Source organism: Psammomys obesus, unplaced genomic scaffold, assembly GCF_907164565.1.
Source record: "Psammomys obesus unplaced genomic scaffold, mPsaObe1.curated_primary_1811, whole genome shotgun sequence".
Classification (NCBI taxonomy): domain Eukaryota; kingdom Metazoa; phylum Chordata; class Mammalia; order Rodentia; family Muridae; genus Psammomys; species Psammomys obesus.
This window is the reverse complement of record NW_026596466.1, coordinates 772,566-797,998: the sequence shown is the minus strand read 5'-3', so window position 1 is coordinate 797,998 and position 25,433 is coordinate 772,566. Positions and strand designations below refer to the sequence as shown.

Here is a 25,433-nt window from a genome sequence, read left to right as displayed (position 1 = left end):
GGACCCATTTTGGAGACCAGGCTGGCCTCAGACTCACAGAGATCTACTTGCTTCTGCCTCTGTGTGTGCTGGGATTACAGGCGTGTGCCCCATGCAGCCTTTTATCTTCTTTTGTTTTGTATTTTCTTTCTTTTAGTTTTGAGACAGGGTTTCTCTGTGTAGCCTTGGCTCTCCTGAACTCACTTTGTAGAACAGGCTGGTCTCACAGCGATCCACCTGCCCCTGCCTTCCCAAGTGCTGGAATTACAGGAGTGTGCCACTGCACCTGGCTTTTTCTTTTTTCTTCTTAATCTGCCTTTTCTCACTATGTTTTCATAAACACAATTATCAGACCGTCAGAAGGAAAGGGGTGTGTATGTGTGAGTATGTATGTTTGTGTATTTGTGAATGTGTGTGTGAGTGAGTATGTGCGGATGTGTATATTTATTCTGAGACATTCTCTTCATAGAGCCTTAGTCTGGAACTTGAAATCTTTCTCTTTCTGCCCCTCGGGTTAAAGGTGTGTGCCGCCTTGTTCAGCCTCATGAAATGATCACATATTGTTTGGTTATTTCATTAGTTCCCGGAACCTCAGGGCTATTCCTGCCTACTTGTGGCTAAGGCTACAGTTCTCACCTTTGCCCCTGACCTTGCTGGGGCCACAGGCTAACAGCTGACGCTAGCACGTGCAGCCTCCCTTCCCACGGTGGCTCTGCAGTCCTCTTCCGAGGATGCTGGGCTGTATCACATCTCTTGGCAGTGGGATGAGATATCTGGGCTGGTGTCACCTCCTGCAGACCAGAGCTTTAGGCTCAGAACCTCAGAATCTTGGCACAGATTGTGAGGCCACATTCTGTTCCCGGCCAGGCCCAGCCTGCCCCGTCATTGCCTGGCCTCCCCACATTCTCAGTGGTATGACTCTTCCTCCTCCTGGCTCAGTCCTTCATGTTGGCCACTGCCTGTCTGCTGCTACAGTGTGAAGGGGCTTTTCCTGGCCCAACCTCAGGCTCTCCCTGGCCACTCCTAGTCATCTTTCAGGGACTAGCCATGTCCTCCACAGTGCAGGAAGCAGGTAGGAGGCCCTGGGATGAGGCTCTGGAGGCCTGGCTGGGAGAAAGATGCAGAGACTTGGTGGGAATGAGAAGGGACGAAAAAAGCAGGGTTTTTGTTTGATCCTGGGCAGCTTCTCTGAACATTTATCATGACACCCTCTTCCCCGTGTGTGTGTGTGTGTGTGTGTGTGTGTGTGTGTTTTGCATATGTATAATATATGTACATGTGTCTGTGTCAGCCCCAGAGGCTGGAGGACTTTGGGCGACCTGTTCTGTCACTCTCTCAGGGTGAGGCTAGTGGCCAGTGAGCCTCAGCGACTGTATTGGTTACTTTTCTATTGCTGTGATAAAACACCATGACCAAAGCAGCTCACAGAAGGACGGGTTTGTTTGTGGCTACTTGGGGCTATGGTTGCAGAGGGATAAGACTCCCTGAGGGCAGGGAATTGTGGCAGCAGGAACAGCTAAGAGCTCACCTCTCAAAGCACGAGAAGGAAGCAGAGAATGAGCTGGGAAACTGAGTCTTTGAAACCTCATAGCCTGCCCCCAAGGATGAATTTCCTTCAGCAAGGCCACTTCCCAAACAGCGGCCACCAGCTGGGGACAAAGTATCCAAATGCTTGAGGGTGTGAGGGATAGCTCACTCAGACCACCACAAGGATCCTCCTGTCTTGGCCCTTTATAGCGCTATGGTTACCAGCACGTGCAGGAATACGCCTGATGTAATGTGGGAATCTGGGGCTTTGAACTCAGAGCCCCAGGCTTGCAGTGATGAGTGCCCTTTCCTGCAGAGCCGTCTTTTCAGCCATCGGCGTCCTCTCCTGTCAAAGCCCCTCCCCACAAGTCCGGAAGCTCACCTGGTCCACAAAGCCAGACCCTTCCCCACCCCTTTCAGCACCATCTCAAATCCCCCGACCCTGAGGAAGATGAGTTCTGGGCGGCTCTGGCAATACTGAAAAATGGCTGAGAGAAGGACATCAGGACCACTGGTCACGAGACACATGAAGAGTCCTCTAAAAGTAATTTCCAGGTTCCTTATGAATCAAAGTCATGATTTATTTATGTTAGTTGGGATTGGGCCCTTGTCTGCTTCCCCAAAAAACAAAGAGGATCTGGGTTTGTCACCCAATTCAGTCATCAGTAATTGGTCACAAGTGTGCCTTTAGGCCTTACTTGGTCCCCTGCTACCACTGTAAGCTAAACACAAAGCACTTTACAGCACTCTGGATCAAACCTAGAACCTATCCCATGTTGAGCAAATGGTTCTTCTGGTGGCTCTACTGCTGATCTTTCCACCCCTGTCCTAGGAAAAGACTTCTGTAAGTCCAGGAAGTCCGTTATCCTCGGACAGGGTGCAAGGGTGGAATTAGACACCATCTCCCCCATGACACTGTGTAACCACAGAAGATGAGCAGACCCCAGCTACCCTGTCTCCACTCCCCCTGGAGCCGGGGCGACAGGCAGATGTGGGTCCACACATGCAATGGGTGCTAGAATCCGAATTCTGTAGCCACGACTGCGGCAAGTGCTCTCAACCTCTGAGCTACCTCTCAAGCTCCAAACCTTGTTTTCTGAGGCAGGCACTCAGGGGCCCAGCCAATGAGCCTGGGATTACAGGTGTGTGCCACCACCCACGGCTCGAACCACGTGTGTCCGAGGCATCAAACTCGGGTGTGGCAGGCACTTTACTGATGAACCATCTCCCTGCCCCAGGAATCTGTTATAATGCTGTCAGGATGCTTGATGTCTCCAGTTTAGGAGGCTCAGTTTCTTGCTCAGGTGACACAGGAAGCCCCTAGCCTGGAACATTCTTGACAAGAACCCACTGTCCTTCCACCCAGGACCCTCTCCCTCTCCCTTGCCTGCCTCAGTATCTGAAGTTGGTTGAAAAGTCCTTGAGCTCTCTCTGTCCCCTGATCAAGAAATCTGGGAAAACGTGGGCACAGTTTGGTGGCAGAATGCTTGCCTCGTGTGCTGAGGCCCTGGGTTCAACTCCCACAGAGAAAGGAGGGAAACAAAGGGCATTGTGTGAATTTGGATGTGTACAGATGTGACTTATAGAGATTGTATGTAGGTCTGTGTATGTGTGTTTGTGCATATCGGTGCAGCTGTTCATGGAGATACAAGCACGTGGCAGATAGATGTGAACCTTTGCATGGGTGTTTTTCTTCTGAGTTGCCATCTTACATTTTCTGACAAGGTCCTTTATTGGCCTGAGTTCTGCCTCGTAAGTTTGGCTGGCTGAAAATGGAGCCCCAGGGATCTGCTTGTCTCCATCTCCCCAGTGCTGGGATTACAAGCCTTGGCCTCCCTGCCTGGCTTTTTTAAATGTGTATTCTGGGGATCAAAAGCAGGCCCTCATGTTTGCTGGGCAAAGCTATTTACTTACTGAGCCATCTCTCCCAGGCCCCATGACTTATGAAAGATTTACCACCCGACTCAGCAAAAGAGATGCTTTTATGTGTTGTGTAGAAACTGATATGCTTAATTTATAAAATACTTAGAAATATTTGCCCAGTAGAATTGTTAGGCTCACAACGGGCTTACCGTAAAATGCCAAAGTGTTTATCTAAGATAAACATTTAGGAGCTATTCAGCAAATATTTGATCATGTCCTTCCCCAAGCCAGGCACTTGTAATTGGTTCCAGCCCTGGCTTTTGACATTATGCTTGCTTCCTCCTCCTCCTCCTTCTCTTTTTTCTCCTTTGGTCACAATCCCAGCCATGTGAAGTACCCAGTTCCTGTATGTGCCAAGAGCCCACGTGATGGGTTATCAGCTCTTCTGAAGAGCATGCAAGAAAAGGGCATGATCTTTGTTTCAGCTTCCTCTGGTACATTTGAGGACAGTCCCAGTGACTGTCAAGTTCTGGAGGGTGGTGACTGCCAGCCTCCATGCAGGGGCCAGCACGTCCTCTGTCTCACCATATCCCCTCCCGGAGCCTGTCTTAGAAAACATTCATATACTGCAGTCAAAATCAAAGTTGCCTTTACTTGTTTTTAATAGAAATGGCAAAAACTGAAAAGCAGAAGTGTGAGACGGATATGTAAGTGGATAAAGAACAGAATTGTAGTTATCATAAAAATATACATAGGGTTTATTTGTGAATGCCAGGCTCTCGTGTAGACCAGGTCGCCTTCGAACCCACTTTGTAGGGCAGTGTGTCTCAACCTTCCTAATGCTGTGACCCCTTTAATACGGTTCCTCAGGCTGTGGTGACCCCCCATCCACAAAAATTATCTCACTGCGACTTTATAGCTGTAATTCTGCTTCTTTATGACTATGTAAATATCTGATATACAGGGTATATAATGGCCCTCAAAGGGGCCCTCAAAGGGGCCGAGACCCACAGGTTGAGAACCGCCGTAGTAGTGGTTGACCTTGAACTTCTGATCTGTCTTCCTCCCATTCCTGCGTGCTAGGATTACAGGTGCGTGTTACCACACCTGCTTTTACAGGCACTGAGGACAGAACTCAGAGCTTCGTGCGGGCTAGGCAAGCACTGTGCCAGCCGACACCTCCAGCTCTTATTTTCACTTCCGGTCTCCTTTTGGTGCTGAGGCCTGTGTACACTTAGACAACTACCCTGTTCCTACGTGACATCCCAGCCCGAAGAAGATACACTCTAAATGACATCTTATTCTGTAGGAACGTATTTCTTTTAGAACCAATGTCCAGCCAGTACGCTGAAACAGACTTGTAATCTCAGCTGCTCAGAAGACTGAGGCAGGAGGATAACAAGTTTAAGGCCTGTCTGGGCTACAGAGTAAGAGCAAGACCACCGTGGGCAATTTGGAGCGGCTAGGATCCCTTCCTGGACTTTTGGCTAATACTAACTGTGAAGGGGACTGGCAGAGAAGAGCCCAGGGGGAGCTGGCTAGGCATATGCACCCTTACGGTGAACAGGGTTTCCATTTTGCACGCTTGTTCAGGGCAGCATGGTGTAGTCTTGGGGCTGCAGGTGGTAGACCTGGTGTCCAAAGGCCAGGAGTCCTTGAGAAAGCAACAGAAGCCACCTAGGCCTCAGGTTCCTTTGCAAACAGCTAGGGGCATTGTTGACGCTTGCTTCCATGGCATGACTGTAAAGAGGCCAGAAAACATACAGCACATGACATGCTATGGAGAGCATCCAACACACCCAGATTACTGCTACTGGAGTTTTTTACAGTCAGAGAAGCCTGGATGAGCAAGGCTCAGTCACCCAGCCTCCAATACACCGATTTAAGAGACGCATAACGAAAAGCAGGCAAGAGATTTATTCAGCATGGCCACCTTGGGAAGAGGAGCAAATAAAGAGTCCAGTAGACGCTAAGTCCACTTTCAGAGCCTTGACATAAGGTGCATGTATTTTTTTTTTAAAGTATATTTTAATTTAAATTTTATGTTCAAATTTTACGTCAGTGGGTGTCTTGCCTGCATGCACCTCTGTGTGCCACAAGCATGCAGCTCTTCCAGAGGCCAAACGAGGGCATCAGATCCTTTGGGACTGGAGTTGGAAATGGTTGTGAGCTGCCATGTGGGTGGTGGGAATCGAACCCAGGTCCTCTCCAAGAGCAGCCAAGGGCTCGTAACCACTGAGACATCTCCAGTTTCTAAGGTTTATGTTTAAGTAGGGGTCAAGAGTTCTGCATAGCTAAGCTGTCCTGGTCAAAGTGTGACCCTATCTGTCACTGACCCGTCATTATCTCAGCTTCTTGTCTCTCCTGCAAGGTGAGCTGACAAATAGTCGCAGGAGGTCCCCCTCTGGCTGGAACCTGGCGCTCCAGCCTTTCCCTCCTCCGATTTCTCTTGGGTGGGGAGTGCATGGGGATGAGGAGGTGGGGGATTCCAATTACCTGCAGACCACTGTTTCTATAACCTAATAGTTGGAGGGCAGACACCAGTCTCTCTCTCTTTAGAATAGCTTGCCTCCAGCCATGCCAGTGACACAGGGCAGCTGGATCCCTGGTGCTGTATGAGGGTGCGCTATGGGAGGGGTGGGGCCTGGGCATGTGTGCATGGAAACGACAATGTCACTCTATACTGAGCTTGAGCCCTAAAGTGACAGATGTCCTTACAAGAGGAGGGACCTAGAGAGGAATGAGAAGAGGGTGAAAGACATTTCAGTTGCTGTGTGCCAAGGAGCCTGGAGCCATGAAATACTAGAAATGACAGGAAGGGTTGTTTCCAAGAACCTTTGGGGGAAATGAGGCCCTGCCCGCACCTGGATTTTTAGCTTCCGGTGTCCAATGAGACAGGATAGAAAGACGGGAGGATTATGGGGACATGTGAATGGAAAAGATGCCTCCATCTGCACCTGCTTGCAGCCTCTCTCCAGCCAAGAAGTAAAGATTCCAGCACATTTAGCCTTCCTCCTTCCCGGCTGTAGCCTGCAATTTTCTAGGAATCTCACCAGAAACTGCACCACAGTAAAAGATAAACCTAAACCTAACCCCCGTGCAACCCGAGCACTTCCCTGTCTCACTGGATCGGATCCTAACTCCACGCACTGCACATTAGCCCCGCAGCCACCCTGCGGGATCACTTATCAAAAACTAGAGGGAGGGGTGGGGTTGTAGCGCAGCTGGTAGCATATTCGGCTGCCATCACCTCGAATCCCCCAGTCCAGGCGTCAACACCGTAGACTGTGGTGCATAGTCACCCCAGCCCTTGGGAGGCAAAGGCAGGAGGATTAGACGGTCAAGGTCACCTTTGGCTACTTAGAGGGCTACAGAGGCCTTGTCTCTGAGAGGGGGAACGGGAAGGGAGAAGGAAAGGGTGGAAGAGGGAGGGAGAGAATTGTTAGCAAGCCTTTGAGATGTAACTTGAAAGTAACCAAAATGATAATTACGTCTATCGATAAGACACTTAATTGAATCTCTCTCTTAAAAGGCATTAGTTACTTATTTGTTGCTGTGATAAACCACCGTGGCCAGTGCCACAGACAAAAGAGTTTCTTTAGGCTCATGGTTCCAGGGGGATAAGAAGGTTCCACTGTGATAGGGGAGTGTGGCCCCAGGCGGCAAGAAGCAGAGAGTTCCCGTCCTTAATCTGAGAGAGCAAACTGGAAGTAGACAAGGCTTGTTAACCTCAAGGCCCTCCCCCCAATAACGTACTTCTTTGGGAAGGCTGCACCACCCGAATCTCTCCAGGGCTTCAGCCTTTTCTTCTCCAGTGTCTTAGTTAACTTTCCTATCTCTGTGAAGAGACTCGCAATTTAGAGAAGAGAGTTTTTTGGGAGCTTCCAGTTTCAGATATGAGTCTGTGACCACCATGGTGAGGAGCATGTGGGAGGCAGGCAGGAATGGTGTGCAGCAGTGGCCAAGAGCTCCCGTCCGAGCCACAAGGTCAAGGCTCTGAGAGTCCACCTCCAGCGGCACACCTCCTCCGGCAAGACCACACCTCCTCCGGCAAGGCCACACCTCCTCCGGCAAGGCCACACCTCCTCCAGCAAGGCCACACCTCCTCCAGCAAGGCCACACCTCCTAAGTCCTTCCCAGAAGGTCCATCAGCTGGGGACCATGTATCCCAACATATACACCTATGGGGAGCATTTTCCCTCAAACCACAATGCCTTGGCATGAGATTTCCTGGGAAATTCTAATTCGTTAAGGGCCACTGTTTCATCAGCCTGCTGGCTGGAAAGGAGGGCGACAGTGTCCTCAGAACATGTTCCCTCCTGCCTGGCTGGCTGCATGGCTGCCCCACATGCATCACAGTCACGCTGTGATTCTTCCTCTTGCCTGCTTAAACACCATTCCGGGGGAGTCCCATGACCATCCATTTCTTACATTTCCTCTTCTGGGCTCAGACTCAGCTTCTGGCTTTGCTCCCAATTTCATGAAGAAATTAGCAACAGTCGGGAGAGCTTCCTCGCTGGGGATGCAGATCAGGGGAGGGTACTTACATAGCATGCACAGGCCACTAGTTCAATACCTAGTGGAAGGGAGAGGGAGAAGGAGGAAAGGGAGGGCGGGGGAGGGACAGAGTGACATCTGTCCTAATCCCTCTGTGCTCCTCTTCTATGGGTGACCAGTCTGATCCTGTAGGGGACTGCCCCTGCTGTGTACAAGACTCTGTGCCCTTACCCACCACCCCTCTCACTGCCTTGCTGGAGCCTATCACTTCACAAATATTCTGTGGTTTGCCCACCTTAAGCAAGCACGCAAGCCTAAACTGTTCCATCCCTACCTGGCCAACTGTTTCATTTTCTTATTCTGAGTGTGTATGTGTGCATACAGGGGATGCAGAGGGGCAGAGGATGAAGCCGGGTGTCTTCGTGATTGTGCTCCATCTTATTTTTTAAGATGGAGTCTCTGGTTGAACCTGGGTCTCATTTATTTGGCCAGGCTGACTGGCCAGTGAGCCCCAGGATCTCCCTGTCCCTGCCTCCCCGGCACTGGGATCACAGGTGCACACTGCCTCATTGGGTTTTTATGTGGGTGTCAGGATGCAAACTCAAATCTTTACTTTACTGACTAACCTAGCAGCAACTCCCTCATCCACCCACCCACCAACCCATTATCTATCCATCCACTCACCCCATCCATCCATCACCCATCTACTCACCCACCTATTCATCCATCATCCATCCATCCACCCACCTATCCATCCACCCACCTACCCACCATCCATCCATCCATCCACCCATTCATCCATCCATTTACCCCATCCATCCACCCACTATCCACCCACCATCCATCCATCCATCCATTCACCCATCTATCAATCACCCATCCATCCACCCATCCATCCATCATCCATCTATCCATCCATTTATCTCTCAAAGCAAGTGACTATCTCATTTCATCCACGATGCACAGATCAGGTGCTGGCACCTGAGTGGGCACACCATTCACAGATAGTACCTCCATCTGAATGGCTTGGGCCATGAAATGTCCCAGACCTTGCATTAGTGTTAAACCAGGCATGGTGTTGTGTGCCTGTAACCCAGCTCTGGGAAAGTGGAGATAGGAGGATCAGGAGTTGAAGGTCATCTTTGCTACAGGGTGAGTTCAAACCAGCCTGGGCAACAGAAGACCCTGTCTCCAAACTACTATCCCCAACACACACACAAGCACGCACAGACACACAGGTGCACATTCATGGATGGAGAGAGATGGCTCTAGCGGTAGAGAGCACTTGTTGCTCTTGAAGAGGGCGTGGGCCCAATTTCCAGATGGTGGCTCACAACCATCTGTCATTCCAGTTCCAGGGGCTCTAACACTCCTTCGCCTTTTATAGGCACCAGGCACACATGTAGTGCACAAGAACACATACAGGCAAAATGCTCATCACATAAACATACACATCTAGAACAAAACAAAAACAGCGTAAAAAGGAGGACGATGTTCCTGGTACTTGCTCAGACTCTCCCAGCTTTTATTAGGTGTCAGAGTATGGCTCAGCTCAAGTTCACATATGTAGAAAACTGGACCTGTCTGGCCCTTCCTTCCCCTGAGTACAGTTGCTCCTTCATACACAGCCAGGTTCACGCCATCTGCCTACCACCCTCTGAGCCTCAAACGTGTGCATCCTGTGAACAGTTTGGTATCTCTCCTCCTAGGAAGTCGCCAAGTCTTTTTGTTTCCGGTAGGTAGAGTTTTGCTGGCCTGGAACTCCTGGAGACTCTTGCCTCAGCCTCCTGAATACTGGGATGACAGGTGCAAGCCACCACCGCTGGGAAAGGTCACCACATCTTAAATAGGTACCATTTTCTTTCTTCTCAGCTTCTCCCTGACCTTTGTTGCCACCAATCATTCTCTCATCTATATATTTCCAGGTTTGACTCTGCTTAGCTTCCAAGGTTGGGGTCCTTCAGAAGGCTGTGGCTGTAGACACTGGTGGCCATCTTCCAATATGCAAATCCGATGCTCACCCCTGCTTAAACCCATGGAGTCCTGAAGTTAGATAGATCCTTCGGGGTGCTTTCTCCACTTGTGTCTTAGCCCATTTCCCTTTGTCTCTGGGAGACCCTTTCAGACCACTCCAAGTGACTTCGTGTCACGGCTTGGAACTGCCCACTTGGCATCTCTTGGGCCTGCACCTTGTGCTTCCTAGAAAGCTCTTGCTCTCTGGGAGCATCTTGCTCTGGTCCCTGGGGTCAGCTCTCCAGTGGCTTCCAAGCTATTCCAGGCAGTGATCCTGGGAATCTGGGGACACCCAGGGTCACTGTTACTTGTGTGGCACCTCTGTCCCTTTCACTTCACTGCGGTTTTCATTTCACTCTCTGGCTGCTGACTGTGACTACTGTTTGGTGTCCTGGGTCAGTCACTTTGTCCCCTCAGGTGTGAATGTGTGATGCCGGCTAGCAGGTGCACTCATGGGCTGTATGAAGGGTTTTGTCAGTGGGTGGCAGTCTTCAAGTCGGCCCTGGGAAATGCCAAAGCCCTTTCCTCCCCAGCATTCATGAGATGGAGTCCTTAGGTAGAGGCCCTCCTAGGGAGCCAGAGGTTTTCGGTGGGGTTTGATTGGCCAAAGTGAGCCTGTGAGAAAAGAAAAGTGACCTTAACTGAAGTCTACAGATGTATATGGGGTCTAATAGGACAGGGCTGGGAGGAGCCCAGGTTGCTCTCCAGCTTTCTGCCAGCTGGGGACAATAAGGAGTATCCCAGGATGGCTGGGTGGTTCAGTGGGTAGAGGTATTTACTAAGCAAGTCTGATGGCCTGAGTTTGGTCCCCAGAACCCACATAAAAGTAGAAGGAAAGTTCTGTCTCCACAAGCTTGCCCTCTGACCACCCTTCTCAGGCCATGGGGTATGCACTTCCTTCATAAACACATCATTCCCACAATAATAGTGAATTCAGATTTTTTTTTTTTTTCAATGAAACAGGCCCACTCTCTGAGTGGTCATGGTGGACCAGCCTGAGATGAAGCCACTCCTTGTGACGACGAGGCTTGGCACTGCATTCTGGGTCCCCCTGGAGAGGGCTTTTCACCAGATGCTGCTCAAGCCTTTGGGTTCTATCACCCCAGGGTCATCATCCCCGCTTCCTCCAAAGCCCTTAGCCACTCTCCATCAGCCAAGTTCTTTTGTTGTTGTTGTGACATAGTCTCAAGTGGCTCAGATGGCTTTGCTGATCCTGCTAGTTAGCCAGGGATGACCTTGAACTTTTGATCCTCCTGCCTCAGGCTTGAGCCACCATGCCCAGTTAATGCAATGCTGGGAATGGGTTCTGGGGCTTCGTGCACGCCAGGTGAGGGTGTACTAATAGCTATAAACCCAGCCTCACGGCCTTTCTTTTGAGATAGTCTCAGCTTGTTGCCCATGATGGTGCTAAACTCCCAATTCTCCTCCGGAGTGCCACCAGACACAGACACACACAGACACACACAGACACACACAGACACACACACACACACACACACACACTCCGTTCATTTTTGCTCTTAATGTCGTCTCTAATGTTTATTGGCCAAGTGACACAGGTGGCCTGCCTCTCCGTTCTTCCCTCATGAGACACTGGAGAAATAACCAGTAGCAAAGAGAAAAGGGGGCGGGGTAGGAATGAGCTCGGGGGAACCCAACATGTTATAAAGGGGTGAGAGTTTATTAATTACTCAGGTGTGGGTACTGTGCACACAGCACTAGGCCCAGGCTGGGCAAGATGTGCTCCCACCCTAGCCCACCCTAGCACGCTCGCGTGGGTGCCTCTGTGTGTGTGTCCTGACTTGGCAAGGGCTCACCTGGTCCCCCCCCCTGCTGCCCCCGTGGGTGTGATCCTGATGCTGGGTTGGAGGAGGAGGAGAATACGGGGGCGGGGGCGAGGGGAGAGGACGGGACAAAGTGGTCCACAGTTTGGGAGGCAGAGGGAGAGGACTGAAGAGTTTCAGGCCAGCCTGGACTACATAGCATTGAGGTCGAGACCAGCCTGGGCTGCATGAGCCCAAGTCCAAAAGGAAAAAAAAAAAAAAAAAAAAAGCGGCGGGGGAGGGGGCGCCGAGATGGCCCACTGGGCGAAGGCGCCTGCCGCCGACCCTGACCCATCTATCCCAGGACCCATACGAACCCACTCTCGAAAGTTATTCTCTGACCTCCTAATGCGTGCCCACTCACAGAAACACCCCTCCCAGATAAACGTAACACACATTAACAAAACCAAACCAAAAATTAAGGAAGGTCAGGATTCTGTTGGGTATCCGGCCGCGGCGGCAGGGTATCAGAACTCTGGAAGCCGGAGATCCACGGGAGGGCGGGACTGAATGAGGACAACGCCTCCGCCAGCCCAGGCCTCTTTAAGACGGCCTCCCCGGCCCCGCCCCGCGCCCCGCCCCGCCCACGTGACCCCGGTCTTGTGACCGGCGGGAGGGCGGGGAACCCTTGGCGCGCCCGCCCCGCCCGGCGCGCGCCTCACTGGGCCGAGCTGCCCGGGACACCGCCGTCGCCGCTACCGCCGCCATCCCCGCCGGGCCGAAGGAAGCGAGCCGGGCCGGAGCTGGCGGGCGCGCGGCCCCGCGGGCCGCCATGGACCACAAGCCCCTGTTGCAGGAGCGCCCGCCCGCCTACAACCTGGAGGCCGGCCAGGGCGACTACGCGTGCGGCCCGCACGGCTACGGGGCCATCCCCACCGCGCCCCCGCCGCCGCCCTACCCCTACCTCGTCACAGGTGGGCCCGCGGCTCGGCGGGGTCCCCGGGCGGCCTCCCGGCCGGGCGCCGCGCCCTCCCGGCCCGGGCCTGCCAGGGCTGCCCCTGCTGCCCGGAGCGCCCTGCCCGGCCAGGCCCTGCCCCGGTGGCCGTGAACTTTGTGTCGGAGGGTGTGCACTTAGCTTCTCGAGCCCACCCGTTGACGCGCTCAGCCCCGTTGGAGGCGGGGAGGACGGGGGCTTAGGGGAGGGAGGAGGAGGGCCGAGTCGCCCGGTGCTGATCTGCGCTCCGCTCCCACAGGGATCCCCACCAGCCACCCCCGGGTCTATAACATCCACAGTCGAGGGGTCACCCGGTATCCTGCCAACTCCATCGTCGTGGTCGGAGGCTGCCCCGTCTGCAGGTAACTGTAGCCGGGGGGGGGGGGGGGGGGGGGTGGCGGAGAACGCACGTGCCGGGGTCTTGCAAAAGGCCAGCGGGGGCTGGGGTGGGGTCACAGCCAGGCTCGCGTCCTAGAGGGAGTCCCGCCCGGGGACTGCAGTGGAGAAGGTGGGGTCACTCACCCGGGCTCTGAATTTATTTTATGCGGCAGAAGGAGGGGTTCCCTTTTCTGTGAGGGGTTGAGTGCATTTGGGAGGCATGCACCCGAGTGCGTGGGACGCTGGAATGTTAACAATGGAGCCTGATGGTCTTTCCCCCTAGGTTCTGAGTTCCGCAGCGAATCAGGGTTCATTTTTTTTTTTTCCCTTCCATTTCCGAAAGTGTAGTGTTACAGTTGAATCTTAGTAAGGAGGAATGGGGACTTGAGTCAGCTGGCCAGTATGCCTAAGGACTCGGGAGATTCAAGTGTCCAGGAGAGCAAAAAAAGGCTGTGAGGGTGCAGACTGCAGACCAGGGCTTAACAACTCCTGGCCACTAGCTGGCCCAGGAGGAAACCCCGTGCTTCTTTGTTCCGTGCTGGAGTTTTGTTTTTTTTTTTTTTTTCAGTATCCTCAAACTGGAGCTGACAGAAACTTTGAGAGGACTTTATGTGAGGCCAGAGAAGCAGCCAGGCTCATTTTAGGCAGGCTTTGAGGATTCAGATTCCAAGTCAGACTTGGCCAGTCACGCTGATAAGCCAGGTGGGGACTCGTGCAGGGCAAGGTTTCAGTCTTTTGTCTGGGAGGAGGAAGTTCGCAGTCTCCGAGATGGAATTAAGAAACCCTTGTTTGGACTTAGACTTCATTTTAAAGGTGTGTTTCAGAGGTGCAGAGTGGAGCCATAGGGAAGTTAATGATTTTAGAAACTTGAGAGTGCCTGCAGAGGAAGTGACCCGGGGTGGAAGGCACTGGATCCTCGGAGCTGATCCTGTGTGGTGAAGGAGGCCGAGGGCTGGTTAGAGTCCTCATTCAGGGACCCAAGTACAAAGTCAAGGTGGGGTGTCTGTCTGGCCCTGTTGAGTCATTGCCTGGCTGACTTTTGGAGCTGGTGGAGGGGAGAGGGGCAGGGGTAGGAATAGGCTGCTCCCTCTGACTGCAGGTGGGCTGGCTTAGTCTTGCTGACTGCCTCCCGATGCAGTTATCCACCTGATGGTGCAGAGTTCCACCTGAGGGTTTGAGGCGCACCAGGTAGAGCTGGTGGGCAGGAGGGGCACAGACTGGGAGGTGGTCCTAGCTTGTTGAGCAAGGGGATCGGTTTAGGGTCCCCTGTGCAGAGAGCCATCGGGGATAGTGGGCAGTTGCATGGAGGTGGAAATGGGAAACCTCCCTGTGTGGTGGTGAGGCTAGTCCCTGAGGGTCTCGGATCCCCAAGAATGGGGTAAATACTGGGTTATCTCTCAAGTTTAAGGAGAGGTGTAGGGCTGGCTGGCAGCCAGGCAGGAAGATGGGTAGAAGGATTATCAGTGGAGGGGCTCGCTAGGATTTCTTGTCTGTGCTTTGTCCAGCAACCAGCTGGATGTGGAACTGGATCCAGGTGCTGGCCCTACCACGTGTAGCTGTTGTGTGTGTGTGTGTGTGTGTGTGTGTGTGTTTGTGTTTTGTTTTTCTCTTGTCAGTAGATAGTAGATGGGAGGTTGTTCCCACGAGGGTCTGGAGAAGGGGAGGGGAGACCAGCAGCCAGGCAGTGTGGCTGCTGTGGCCTGGGAGCCAAGGCCGAGAAAACCCTAGAGCTGTGGAGTAACCCCAGCTGTAGTCTGGATTACTGTTGGGTGGAGAACACTTTCCCTGGGAAGTGAGTTGTATTGTTTTTCAGACTTGTGACTTTTGTTCATGGAGCTCTTCAGTCCTGTAGAATCTGGGACAAGGTCAGGCTGTGCCCGCTGCCCTTTCAGGAAGGTCTTGGGCCCTTGTGGGTGCTGCCCTCTTTGGGAATTTAGCTGCTTTTGTGCCTTTAGATAGAGACCTCCAGCATTAAGGAAGCTGGGTCCTCTGAGGACAAGTTTGGGGTTGCCTGATCTTTAAAGTACTGACCACTCTTCCATCCTCCCAGGCCACTTGTGTCTTGGCTGGGAGGAACAGGCTATTATGCACACCTCGAATCTTTGCAGGCTGTTCACAGGGTCCTCCGCTGCTAGCCCGTGGCTCCAAGGCTGATTCCTATCATTACAGAAGCAGGCATGCAGGGGTCTGGAGGTAAATAGAAGAGCAGGCAGCACAGGAGTGGCCAGCTTTGCCTTTGGTTTAGGGAGTGTGTGTGCTCCTGGGGTTGGGACAGAGATGTTCTCCTGGAAAGATTCAAGTCTGCCCCTGCCTGGCATGTTAGGGCCGGGAGGACACTTCTCATGTGACCAAGCTTTCTTCCTTCCAGATGTAGCCAGCCAGGCCCTGTCCTGTCCTTCCCTAGTGGCTTGGCAGGAATTTGTCCAAGTCACACGTCTGTGATTCCCTCTGAGTGAGACTTGGCATAAGAGGCTGGTGTCGCTTGTCACTTTGCCATTCTGTCTGAGTCGCAGTTAAGCAGCCTGACTCTGTCTTCCCTATATAGACATTTGCAAGAAGCATTTCTCTCACCCCCAATGGATGGGGCTTCCTTCAGCCCCGCCTGCAGTAATCGGTATATTAACGAAGGTCCTGGGTTCCTTAGGCAGGCGCCTTTCCGCTCCAAGGGTCTGTGGGTTGTCCCTAGATGCAGGGCAGGTGAGGCTGATCAGTGTGCCTAGGAGCACAGGTCACAAGTGGAATGTGCATGCACAGGGTGAGTGGTATGGCTGTGAGTGCTGCGCCTGCCAGGCACAGGCTCCTCGTGAATACTGGCTGGGCTGTTACTGGGTATTTAGTTATGGAGGTGACCAGAGAGACAGGAAGAAATCCAGGGCAGGGTGGGGTCTGGCCGCAGCACTGGGTCATTGCTGTAAAGGCTGTTGATAGTAAAGCTCCTGTGGGCTGATGTGGGTTTGGGTGCTATAGGGAATGTGAGGTGGTAGAGAGTCTGGGGGTGGTGGGTAGTGGCAGCCTTACATTTCTAATGGTGGGTGGGAGAAGGGCTTCTCTGCCTCATCTGTGGCTAAGGAGGTGAAGGAGCTGGCCTTGCCTGGCAGGACAGAGGCCAGTGTCCTGCTTGTGTGTTGGTCAAGGCATTTAAAGTGGAGGCCCACTTTGTCTCCCAGTCCTGGCTGGGGCCTCCTAGCTCTGGCAGTGTGGTACACAGCTGAATCTTGCGAGCCCTAGGGCACATGCCCTTGCCCTCCTTTTTTTCCCCACTGTGCTATGCTTTGACAGTTGACTTTTGAGACCTGTGCCCAGCTGGCAGGATATTTTGGGTTTGGTGCTTGTGAACGGCCCACATCAGGGAGATGTTCCCTGCCATGTGGGGATGCTCTGTGGAGTGGAGACTGTTTCTCTGGTGGCTCTGTTGTGAGCTTTCACTTCAGTAGCTGGTGGAGGAAACCCTCCATCCCTTTTCCTGGGGAAGTTGTCCTTCCAGTTCTAGGAATGTTGCAGGTGGTTCCCCGGGCTAGATGGCACCTGGGCTCGGCAGAAATAGAACCAGGGAACCTGACTGTGCTTGGATCCCTGCCACACTTCCACAGCTGTGTGGCCTCAGGTGCAGCTCCGATTTCATCCACCTGAAAGATGGGGCCAGGTTGTACCTATGGAATGGGGTGCTATGAGGACATTGAAGGAGTCAGGATGTTCTTTTCTGAATGGGTGCTTGTCCTTGGGACCTCTAGGGTCGCCTGTCTTCTTGCAGCTCTCTCCCCTTTCTCTACTCACTCTGTCCCTCTTGCGGCCATCCTGTCTGGTAGATGTCAAGGTTGAGTGGCCACTTGCTGTGGAGGCTTCAGTTAGGAGTTATTTGTAAAAGCTTTCAAAGTTAGTCACATTCCTAATTCTCTGTACTGTTTCCTCTCCTTTCCAGGTGATCTGTTTAGGGTGGGGGAGGGGCCATCCAGGTGCTGCCAGGAGGCCCAGAGTTGAGTTCTGAGCCAGGTGAAAGAGTTGAAACTTGTCCTGGCAGAGTTATGCTGTTTCGGAGGTTGTAGTGGAAGAGAAAGTGGGGCTCTTGGGGACAGGAACAAGCCAGCTGGAAGGCAGAGCTGTTCTATTGGGGCTGGGTCTTTCCTTAGTGCTGCTGCTCTGGCTGTTGCACAGCCTGTAGCATTTTGCTGAATATAGGTTGGCTTAGAGGCCATATTGTGTTTCTGGAGTCAGATGTTGGCTTTTAAAATTGAAACTTTTGCCAATGTTCCCTTTGAGATCTGGGACAGAACTGAAGTTAAATTATTAATATTTCTACAGCAAGAAGTGAATCTTTGTTAAGACTTTAACATGTCCACTTAAATAGTCTGTGTTGGTGTATGCCTTCATTCCCAGAAATTGGGAGGAAGAGGCAAGTTGATATCTGCATTTGAGCCTGCCTGGTATCCATAGAGAGTCAGGACTATGTAGAGAGAGCTTGTCTCAAAAAACAAGCAAACAACAAAACAAAGAGACCTAGCATATGTTCAAGTCATACTGTGTTCAGGTTGAACTTACTCCAACTTTAGGGAAAGCTTTGGGCATTTGGAATTGTGAGTTGAGGGCATGGAATCTTGGGGCATGAGAGTGCTTTCTTCTTCTCAGAGCTGAAGATAGAGGGCCAGGCAGGTCTCTCTCCCCCATTCCTCTAGTTCACTGAAGCCTGTTTAGAACTTGGGTTCACGTTACCTTAGTGGGATGAGGCTATGTGGGTCTCCAGTCACAGTCTCTTGATTTTTGCAGATCTCTGGCCCCCGCTTAGGTGACAGGTTCCCACATGTGATTGAAGGAGCACCCTCACTTTTCGCAGAGGCATAGTGGCTTTAGCAGTCCTAAGCAAGTCGAGGAGATGGCTCCATAGGAAGCAAGAGGTTTTCAGTGCCACGTCTGGCCACTTGTGACTATGGAGTCAGCAGAAAGTAGCATTACTTCCCAGCTCTGAGTTCTGGCAGAGAAAGTGTGGGGCTTGCTGGGAATCCCAGGTATTTGAAAACTAATGCTTTGAGCTGTCCTAGTGCCTGGAGGCTCAGTAGCAGCAGGTTGGCTAGGTCTGCTCTGGTCCCCTCTTGATGTTATGGTTATGGGCACAGTTAAAGGGTACAGAGTGAGGCTTTCAGCCAAGGTTACTTGGCCTTGGCTACTGCTGGGAATTATGCATCATGCAGTGTAGGCCATGAGGGGGTGCTCAGGAGTGACCTGTCCTTCTGGGCTTCTGGCTCAACAGCTGAGATGCTGGCTTGTAGTCTGGATGAACATGAGAGGAAGAGGCAGCAGGGTTGGGGTGTGCTGCTACTCTAGAAGCTCCCCCAAATACACTAGTAGCCCACAGCTGGGACACTCCTACAGATGAGATTCAGGGCAATATGGAGAGCCCGCCCCAACCGGTAACACCCTGGCATTGTCCTATCTTGCCCCAGCCACCTTCCGGGCTCTGCGCCTACTTTGGCAGCAGCTCCTGTCTCTTAGGTATTGAGCTCTTGGTGACCCAATCGGAAAGCAAGATTTGTTTCCTGTGACCCAGTGCTCTTTTGTGGGACATTTTCTTTCTTCTCTTTCCCCTTCCTACATGAGACCTTTTACGACAAGGTCTCATGTAGCCCAGGTTGGCCTATGTAACTAAGGATAACTTCCTATGTAACTAAGGATAACCTTGGACTTCTGATCCTCCTGCCTTTACCTCCTTTACAGTGCACACCACCATGCCCAAATTTCATGGTATATTTTCTAATTGGAATATGCAGACCAGGTTTTCTTAGAATTTCACCTGAAGTTGTAAAAGTGCTGGAGAAATGGAAGGATGAAGCCTCATGGCCTTCTGCCAGCCACTCTGGACATTTGTGGCCCCAAGGCCCTGCGCCATGTGCCTGGTGACAGCTGCTGTCTGAGGACAGGAGAGCAGCCTCAGAAGTTTTCAGCTGTGTGGTGTTTTTTTTTTTTTTTTAACCAGTTTTACTACTGGTTAGAGAAGGCCCTGAAGCCACAGTTGGGTGGAGGAGTCCTGCCCTGTCTGTGGGTAGCCAAGGAAGTATAGGGACTCGGTGACCTTGTGGTAGTTAAGAAAGAAATACTTTTATAAGAGTCATGTGAGAAAACAGGCCTTGTTGGTACATGTCTGTAATCCCAGAACTTGGGAGGTGGAGGATGGAGGCTCAGAAGTTCAAGATCATCCTTAGTTATATAGGGAGTTTCAGAGACCCTATTTTAATTCCTCCAGCCACAAATCACACCAGAGGTAGTTTTGCTGACAGGAATGCAGGCATCCTGATTCATGCAGCTCATAGGTGCTAGAAACCCTGTACCAGGTGGATTGGAAAGCTCCCAGAACCGGGGAGTGAGGTTCTCCCTCAGTCCTACCCATCCAGAGCCTTCGTACCTGCAGAGCTTGCCAGGGCTCCGGTACTGTGCATAGGGCTGGGGTTTATTGTCCATTATTGGTTTGTTTTTGGAGATGTCTCCTGAGTGGGTGGGGGAGGCTGGCATGGAGTTGAAAACGAGATTCCCCAATGGTACAGGTTTGTCATGGCCCTAGGAAGTCCCTGAGGTGGGACCCTGTGCACTACACCTGGCTGAGGGCCTCAATTTTAGCTTTCACCTGTTTGCGTTTTTGTTTAAGGTGTCACTTTCCTGCTTTCTGCATGAGGTGGGAAAAGAGGAACAGTGTGGTCTAAAGGACAGTTTGCAGACCATGGGGATAAGAGCATGCTGGGAGGGACTCCTCAGGCAAGCCCGCTCCCCCAGAAGTACAAAAGAAAGCCTACCCAGTGGGAGCAGAGCAGGCAGAGGGTTAGCCAGGCAGCTTGCTGTCCCTGTCTTCAGGGTCTACCCCTGTGATATGCCTGCTGAGCAGTCTCAGCTGTCACCTGGAGAGTGTCTTCAGCCCCTCTTCATCTTATCTTCGCCTTGGCTCATTTTTTTCTGTCCCAGCAGTGCACTCCCCATGGGCTTGTGCCTGGAGCACTGGATGGAGGTCCCTGTTGGGAGCCAGAAGCCTGGGAGTAGCTTGTGGGAGTCTGTTTGGTAGAAGTGAGGCTTGCTGTCCGGCACTTCCCAGAGGAGCCTTTGGAGCCTGGCTTTCACCTTTGGGATTTTTGGATAGATCCTTGAGCTACCTGTGATGACACAGACCTGGAACCCTAATAGGCTGAGGCAGTAGAAGCCAGAGTTTCAGGCTAGTCCGGGTTACATGTAGAAAAGAGATGACATTAGGTCCCTAGACCTGTATTCATGCCTGATACAGGCTGTGTGTTGCGACTCTTATCTTTGTGTTCCACGTTAGGCAATGTTGGAAGTAGACTCAATAGGAAACTTTGAAGATCTCTCAGGTGACTTTCTGCACAGTGTATGAACATGGCTGAGTTTTTACTTAACTTCACACCAACCAAATGATCACTTCTAAAACCCTTAGGAGACAGAAAAGAAACCTAAAGCTTTTCAGCATTGGAGAAGCAAGCTGGGTCTGGGGACAGAGCACTTGGTCTGCTACTCGGGAGGTTTCCATCTTCAGCACAGCAAACACTAAGGGGTCGATTTCATTTCTGGGGTGTCTTGTTTTCCAGAGATGTGGGATTTTTTATAGGCTCACTTGTGTCACTTTCTATTGTGTATTTTCTATTGTGTATGAAGGCAGAAGTCAGGACAACTCTATAGAGTTGGTTTTCTTCAACCTCTGTGTGGACTCCATGTCTTGCGGGCTTAAAACTTGAAAACCTGATGGTTGATGTTATCAGGTTTTTGTGGCAAGTGCCTTTACTGCTGAGCCATTTCACACAGCTCAACACCCCCACCCCACTTTTTTTTTTTTTTTTTTTTTTTTTGGTGTTTGGAGACAGAGTTTCTCTGTGTAGGTTTGGCTGTCCTGGACTCACTTTGTAGACAGACTGTCTTGAACTCACAGAGATCCATCTGCCTCTACCTCCTTGAGTGCTGGGATTATATGGTTGTGCCACCATGCCCAACAGTTTTTCCCCTTTTATAGGAGTGTTCTGACAGTGGAAGGCTCTTGACTCTATTCAGGTTAGGCGATACCTTTCAGCTGTGTTCTCTGAATTTGCCCAGGGTACCCTAAGTAGCAGTGGCAGTTTATACTGGCTCCAGCCAGTTGCTCTTAGCTAGGTGAGGAAGGCTGCCTGTTCTAGGCACATTCCCCCTGCATGTCAGGCCTGTGCTCTGTGTAGGTTGTTTAGGTGGTGGTTGTCCCCTCATAAAACTGGATGGTGACATCCCATGGGCTCAGGCTGGGGCCTCCTAACTTGGTTGCCTCTCTCTCTCTGCAGGGTTGGTGTTCTGGAATACTGCTTCACCTGCCTGGGCATCTTCTTGGCCATCGTCCTGTTTCCTTTTGGGTTCATCTGCTGCTTTGCATTGAGGAAGCGAAGATGCCCCAACTGTGGAGCAGTCTTTACTTAAAGGGAACAACACACCCAGTTTTCCTACATTCAGCTATCTTTTCTAATGTAAATGTTGTGTACAATAGTTTTATTTGATTAAGCTTCAGGACTGTTTTGTAAAGTGCAGTGGGATAGACTTGGCATAGGGCTGACGCAGAGGTGGAAGGCAGCGACCTGCCCTGAGGCTAAGGGTAACTCAAGAAAGCGCTGCTTCTATTTTTTGCAGTCTTCAATTTGAGAATGGTGAGAAATACTGTTTTAAATAAATGAGATTCATACCATTGTGTAGCTTTTCTGTCTGCCCAGTATTTACCCAGTGCCCCTTGGTAAAGGCTTGTCTTGGGAAATGGCACATATGCAGGGGCCACCCATGGCCATCATCCAGTCCTCAGGTATCACTTATGGCTCAGAACATATGTTTCAAATTCTCGTTTATTATTCACATTAAACAAATGTTAACCTTGGCATTTGCAGAGCCTGGGGCATGGATCAAGGTAAGCGACCTGTGAGGGAAATCCTGGTCTGGAAGAGCACACCACAGCAGACTGGTTTCTGTACTTGTGCGACAGAGCCAGGATGTGAGCTCTCAGCGCCACTCCTTTACATATCTGGAAGCCACGATTGGTTCTCTGTTGGTGAAAACACAAAGCTTCCCACCCTAACCTGCAGTTAATATGATCACAGGGAGAACAGGGACTGAAGTATGGCTCTTTCCCCCATCAGGCTAGGACAACCTAACACAGTGATAAAACAGCCTCACATGGCATGACCCAGACTGTTATCTAGGGAGGGTGTTGGCATGGTCAGACCTGTACTAGTTGCCCTTCATGGGGCCATCAGGTTTGTCCTCCCATGAGAGCTTGGCACTGCTTGGTCCAGCTGGAAAGACTGCAGTTTCATGTACACAGACCCTGACCAATTTCCAACTTGGGGAAAAATGAGATCCAAGAAACCTTGATATACAACAAGCTTCTTTCAACAGTGACTGTCCTGAGGGTGGATTTTAATTATTTGCTATTCCAAAGTAGGTCTTCTTCTTGGGTAGGTAAGGACAGACTGATCCCTGGCTCAAGGCTCTGTGCACTGGCCTGAACAGATGCTGGTCTCAACCAGAAGTCTGACTGTGGGACACCGTTAGGCTGAGGAGCCTTGCCCCTGCTGACCATCAGGCTTCAGAGTTGCCATTACAGACTAGTACCTGGTTTAAAAAATGGAACTTGAATTTCAGGAGGTGTCCCCAGAGTAATGATGGAGCTTTGGCCACCTAGCTTGTACAGAGCCCTCAGATGTGCTGAGGAGACCCCTGCTGGCAACCTTTGTAACACTGAATTCTGTGGCTCCTGGAGATAATTTTACAAGTGCCAATAAAGTAGGCAAGCTGTCTCTGTACTCTGCAGCAATGCCTGTCAAGTGAGGTTGGAGTTCTCCATCTTCGAGCACTCTGTATTTGTGTAATCCAAAGGTTAAAACTGGGTCAAAAGTATATTTAATATAGTTTCATAATTTATATTGCTTACTGGATTTGCATGCTCTGATGCAAACTTACATAATATTTTCTTTAGATTAACATCATAATGCTACATAAGAGCACAGGCTTTATAAAATAAAACTCTGGTCTTAATTTGCATTCAGCTACAGAAAGCCAGGCACAAAAGCATAGACTGACTATCCCTTATTCTGGCTATTTCCTTAAAAATAAAAATTAAAAAGGACTTGAACCAAATTTACTGCTTTTTTAATAGAAAAGGAAGAAAACATTTCAATTGATTGATCTATTCACTACGCTACTCATTTACCTTAAAGACAAAATGTAAACCCAGCTCTGTTAAACTGAGAAAACACAGTGATTTGCTCAAGTGGGATTCACTGAAATCAGGCACCTCTGAGGCTTTGACAGTGCCTGCACCTGTCCAGCAACATGTACCTATCGTCTTGCAGGTGAGAACTTGGGTAAAGGGACTGGCAGGGTCCTTTGCATCTTCATCGAATGATTGGTGCTGATCGGTCGTTTGTCACTGTTGGCCGGAGTTTCACAGTGGCAAAGGGGTTTTCTCCACTACAGGGAAGGAAAAGAGGAAGAAAAAACAGAAATATTGCACTAGGACAGGAATTAGATGTGCATTAATACGGGTGTGTGCATGCCATGTGCCATTGTTGGGTGCTCTCTCTCATACTCCACCTTCTATTTTGAGATTGGAATTCACTGTTTCTAGGACCATCGAGTGCCCAGAATCTGACAGTCTTCCGCTGTCATGCCCTGCTTCTATGTGGGTGTTGGGGTTTTGGACACAGGTCCAAACTTTTTATGCTTGCGCAGCAAGGACTTTATTCATTGAGCCATCTTCCCACTGCATATGAGTCCTGGGCTGCCTGTTTTGAACACAGGTATCTGGCCGTTGTATACCAAGTGAGGGAACAAGTCACGAGTCTGACCGAAGGAGTCCTCTGGGACAGGCCACCCTGCCATGGGTTAAATCTGGACCAGGCTGCTCTGTCTCTCTACGCCTAAACTGCCTAAAGCCTATGGTTACAAGAAAAGTGACTTCAGCTTCCCCTATCTCTGTGAAGGGCCTGTGGGGGCATTACTGGCCGCTCCCTTGGCAGAAAAGGCAACATTCCACTGACCTTGTGCACTGGGTATACATACCTGAGGAATGGCGGCTTTGCGGTCCCATTTGCATCGCTCTAGGAAAGACAGAAAGACACGGAAGGCTTGAAAGTGGGACATTTTGATAATGCCCATAGGTAAAGACAGGCAAAGTTAAGTTTAAAGCCACCATGGGGCTGGAGATAGGGTTCAGTGAACGATGCTGTTCCAGTAGAAGACCTGAGGTTAGTTCCCAGCGCCCACATACAGGCTCGCAAGCACCCCTAACTCCAGCTCCAGGGCACCTGAGCCCTGGAATCTGTACTCATGTGCTCAAATACACATGCAGACACAAAAACAAAAATAAATCTTTAAAGCTATTCATGTTTAAAAGCATCCCGTGGTCGCTCATTGAGACTGCCTAGTATGCAAATGATTCCAAAAGAATAAGCCAAGAACCTTGAGGGTCCTTGAAGTGTGTCAGGAGGCAGAGTAAAGAGGTGCCTTGAAGTGTGGCAGCAGTGCACACACACAGGTCAGCATGGAACATCATGAATGCTCACAGAAACTCAGATCTTGCCAAGTTAAACTGAACAACAGAGCCATAAGCATGGAAGCACTTTCAGAAACGTCTCAGACTCAAGGGCCTCAAAAATGATATCAAAGTAATAGTAACTTGGTTTGGGAGACTGATGCTAACTGTTAGAGTCAGCCATTTGGGGGGGCGTGGCTTGGTAGAACACTTAACCTAGCTTGTGAGAGGTCTGGGTTCAATCCTGGGAAAGGGGAGGGGATCAACAAGAGGGGAAGCTTTTACTGAGGTTCTGTTCAAGTACTGCGGGTGTGTGGCAGAGCTCTGAGCCTCCCAGCAGGACAAGGGTACCGCCTCCCTCCAACACACCTCTAGGCTGTTGGCTGGGGTACTGGTGTGTCTGGACCACCTTTCTGGAATTCTAAAAGTTTTACCATCTCAAAATCTTTCCAGCTATTCCTGAGATCACTGCCTGAGCACATGGCACTGACCTCAGCACCACCCAGCAGAGGGCAGTAGAATATCATGTAATGCACCAGAGCCAAGCTAAGCCAAGCAGTCAAGTCCCTAGAGAGCTTCCTAGGCTTCACAATTGTAGATTAAAAGCAAGTGCCTCTCTAGCTAGTGTGGGTTCTGAGGCTGAAGCCTGGCCCAGGACCCCCACAGGGCAGCAGCTCCTGCACACTGAACTCAGCTGATAAGATAGGCTGTCTCACCCAGAGGCAGGCTGGAGGCACCTGGGCAGTGACCCCAGGCTTGGCTTCCCCCCAGGTCAGCACAGTCATCTAGCACGGTGCATACTCATCACAAGCACAAAACGACTGCCTGGCTTGGCACATCTTAATCAGGCTTGAAGTGGCGCAAGTGATTTCTTCCTGCAGGGCACTCAGTTTCT

At 51.0% G+C, this 25,433-nt stretch overlaps 2 protein-coding genes and 1 long non-coding RNA gene across 3 annotated transcripts in view; 1 reads left to right on the top strand and 2 right to left on the bottom strand.

Annotated features, from left to right (window-relative positions):
* Positions 1 to 9,369: 9,369 nt before the first annotated feature.
* LOC129670091 (uncharacterized) lies at positions 9,370 to 12,756 on the bottom strand. Its single transcript, XR_008719122.1, has 2 exons — positions 12,607 to 12,756; positions 9,370 to 10,494 (listed from the first exon to the last, which is right to left on the bottom strand). It is a non-coding gene; the product is annotated as an uncharacterized LOC129670091 (long non-coding RNA).
* On the top strand, positions 12,318 to 21,700 carry Bri3 (brain protein I3). Its single transcript, XM_055598516.1, has 3 exons — positions 12,318 to 12,616; positions 12,896 to 12,998; positions 21,306 to 21,700. The coding sequence occupies exons 1-3, from the start codon at positions 12,475 to 12,477 to the stop codon at positions 21,436 to 21,438; spliced, it is 378 nt and encodes a 125-aa protein (XP_055454491.1). The 5' UTR covers positions 12,318 to 12,474; the 3' UTR covers positions 21,439 to 21,700.
* A 133-nt stretch (positions 21,701 to 21,833) lies between these two features.
* The window catches only part of Baiap2l1 (BAR/IMD domain containing adaptor protein 2 like 1), a 95,285-nt gene continuing 91,685 nt past the window's right edge, over positions 21,834 to 25,433 (bottom strand). The window contains exons 13-14 of the mRNA XM_055598513.1: positions 24,067 to 24,104; positions 21,834 to 23,475 (exon numbers count right to left, since the gene is read on the bottom strand). Of these exons, the coding sequence (XP_055454488.1) occupies positions 23,400 to 23,475; positions 24,067 to 24,104 (114 nt within the window). The 3' untranslated portion in view covers positions 21,834 to 23,399. The remainder of the gene's footprint in view (positions 23,476 to 24,066; positions 24,105 to 25,433) is intronic.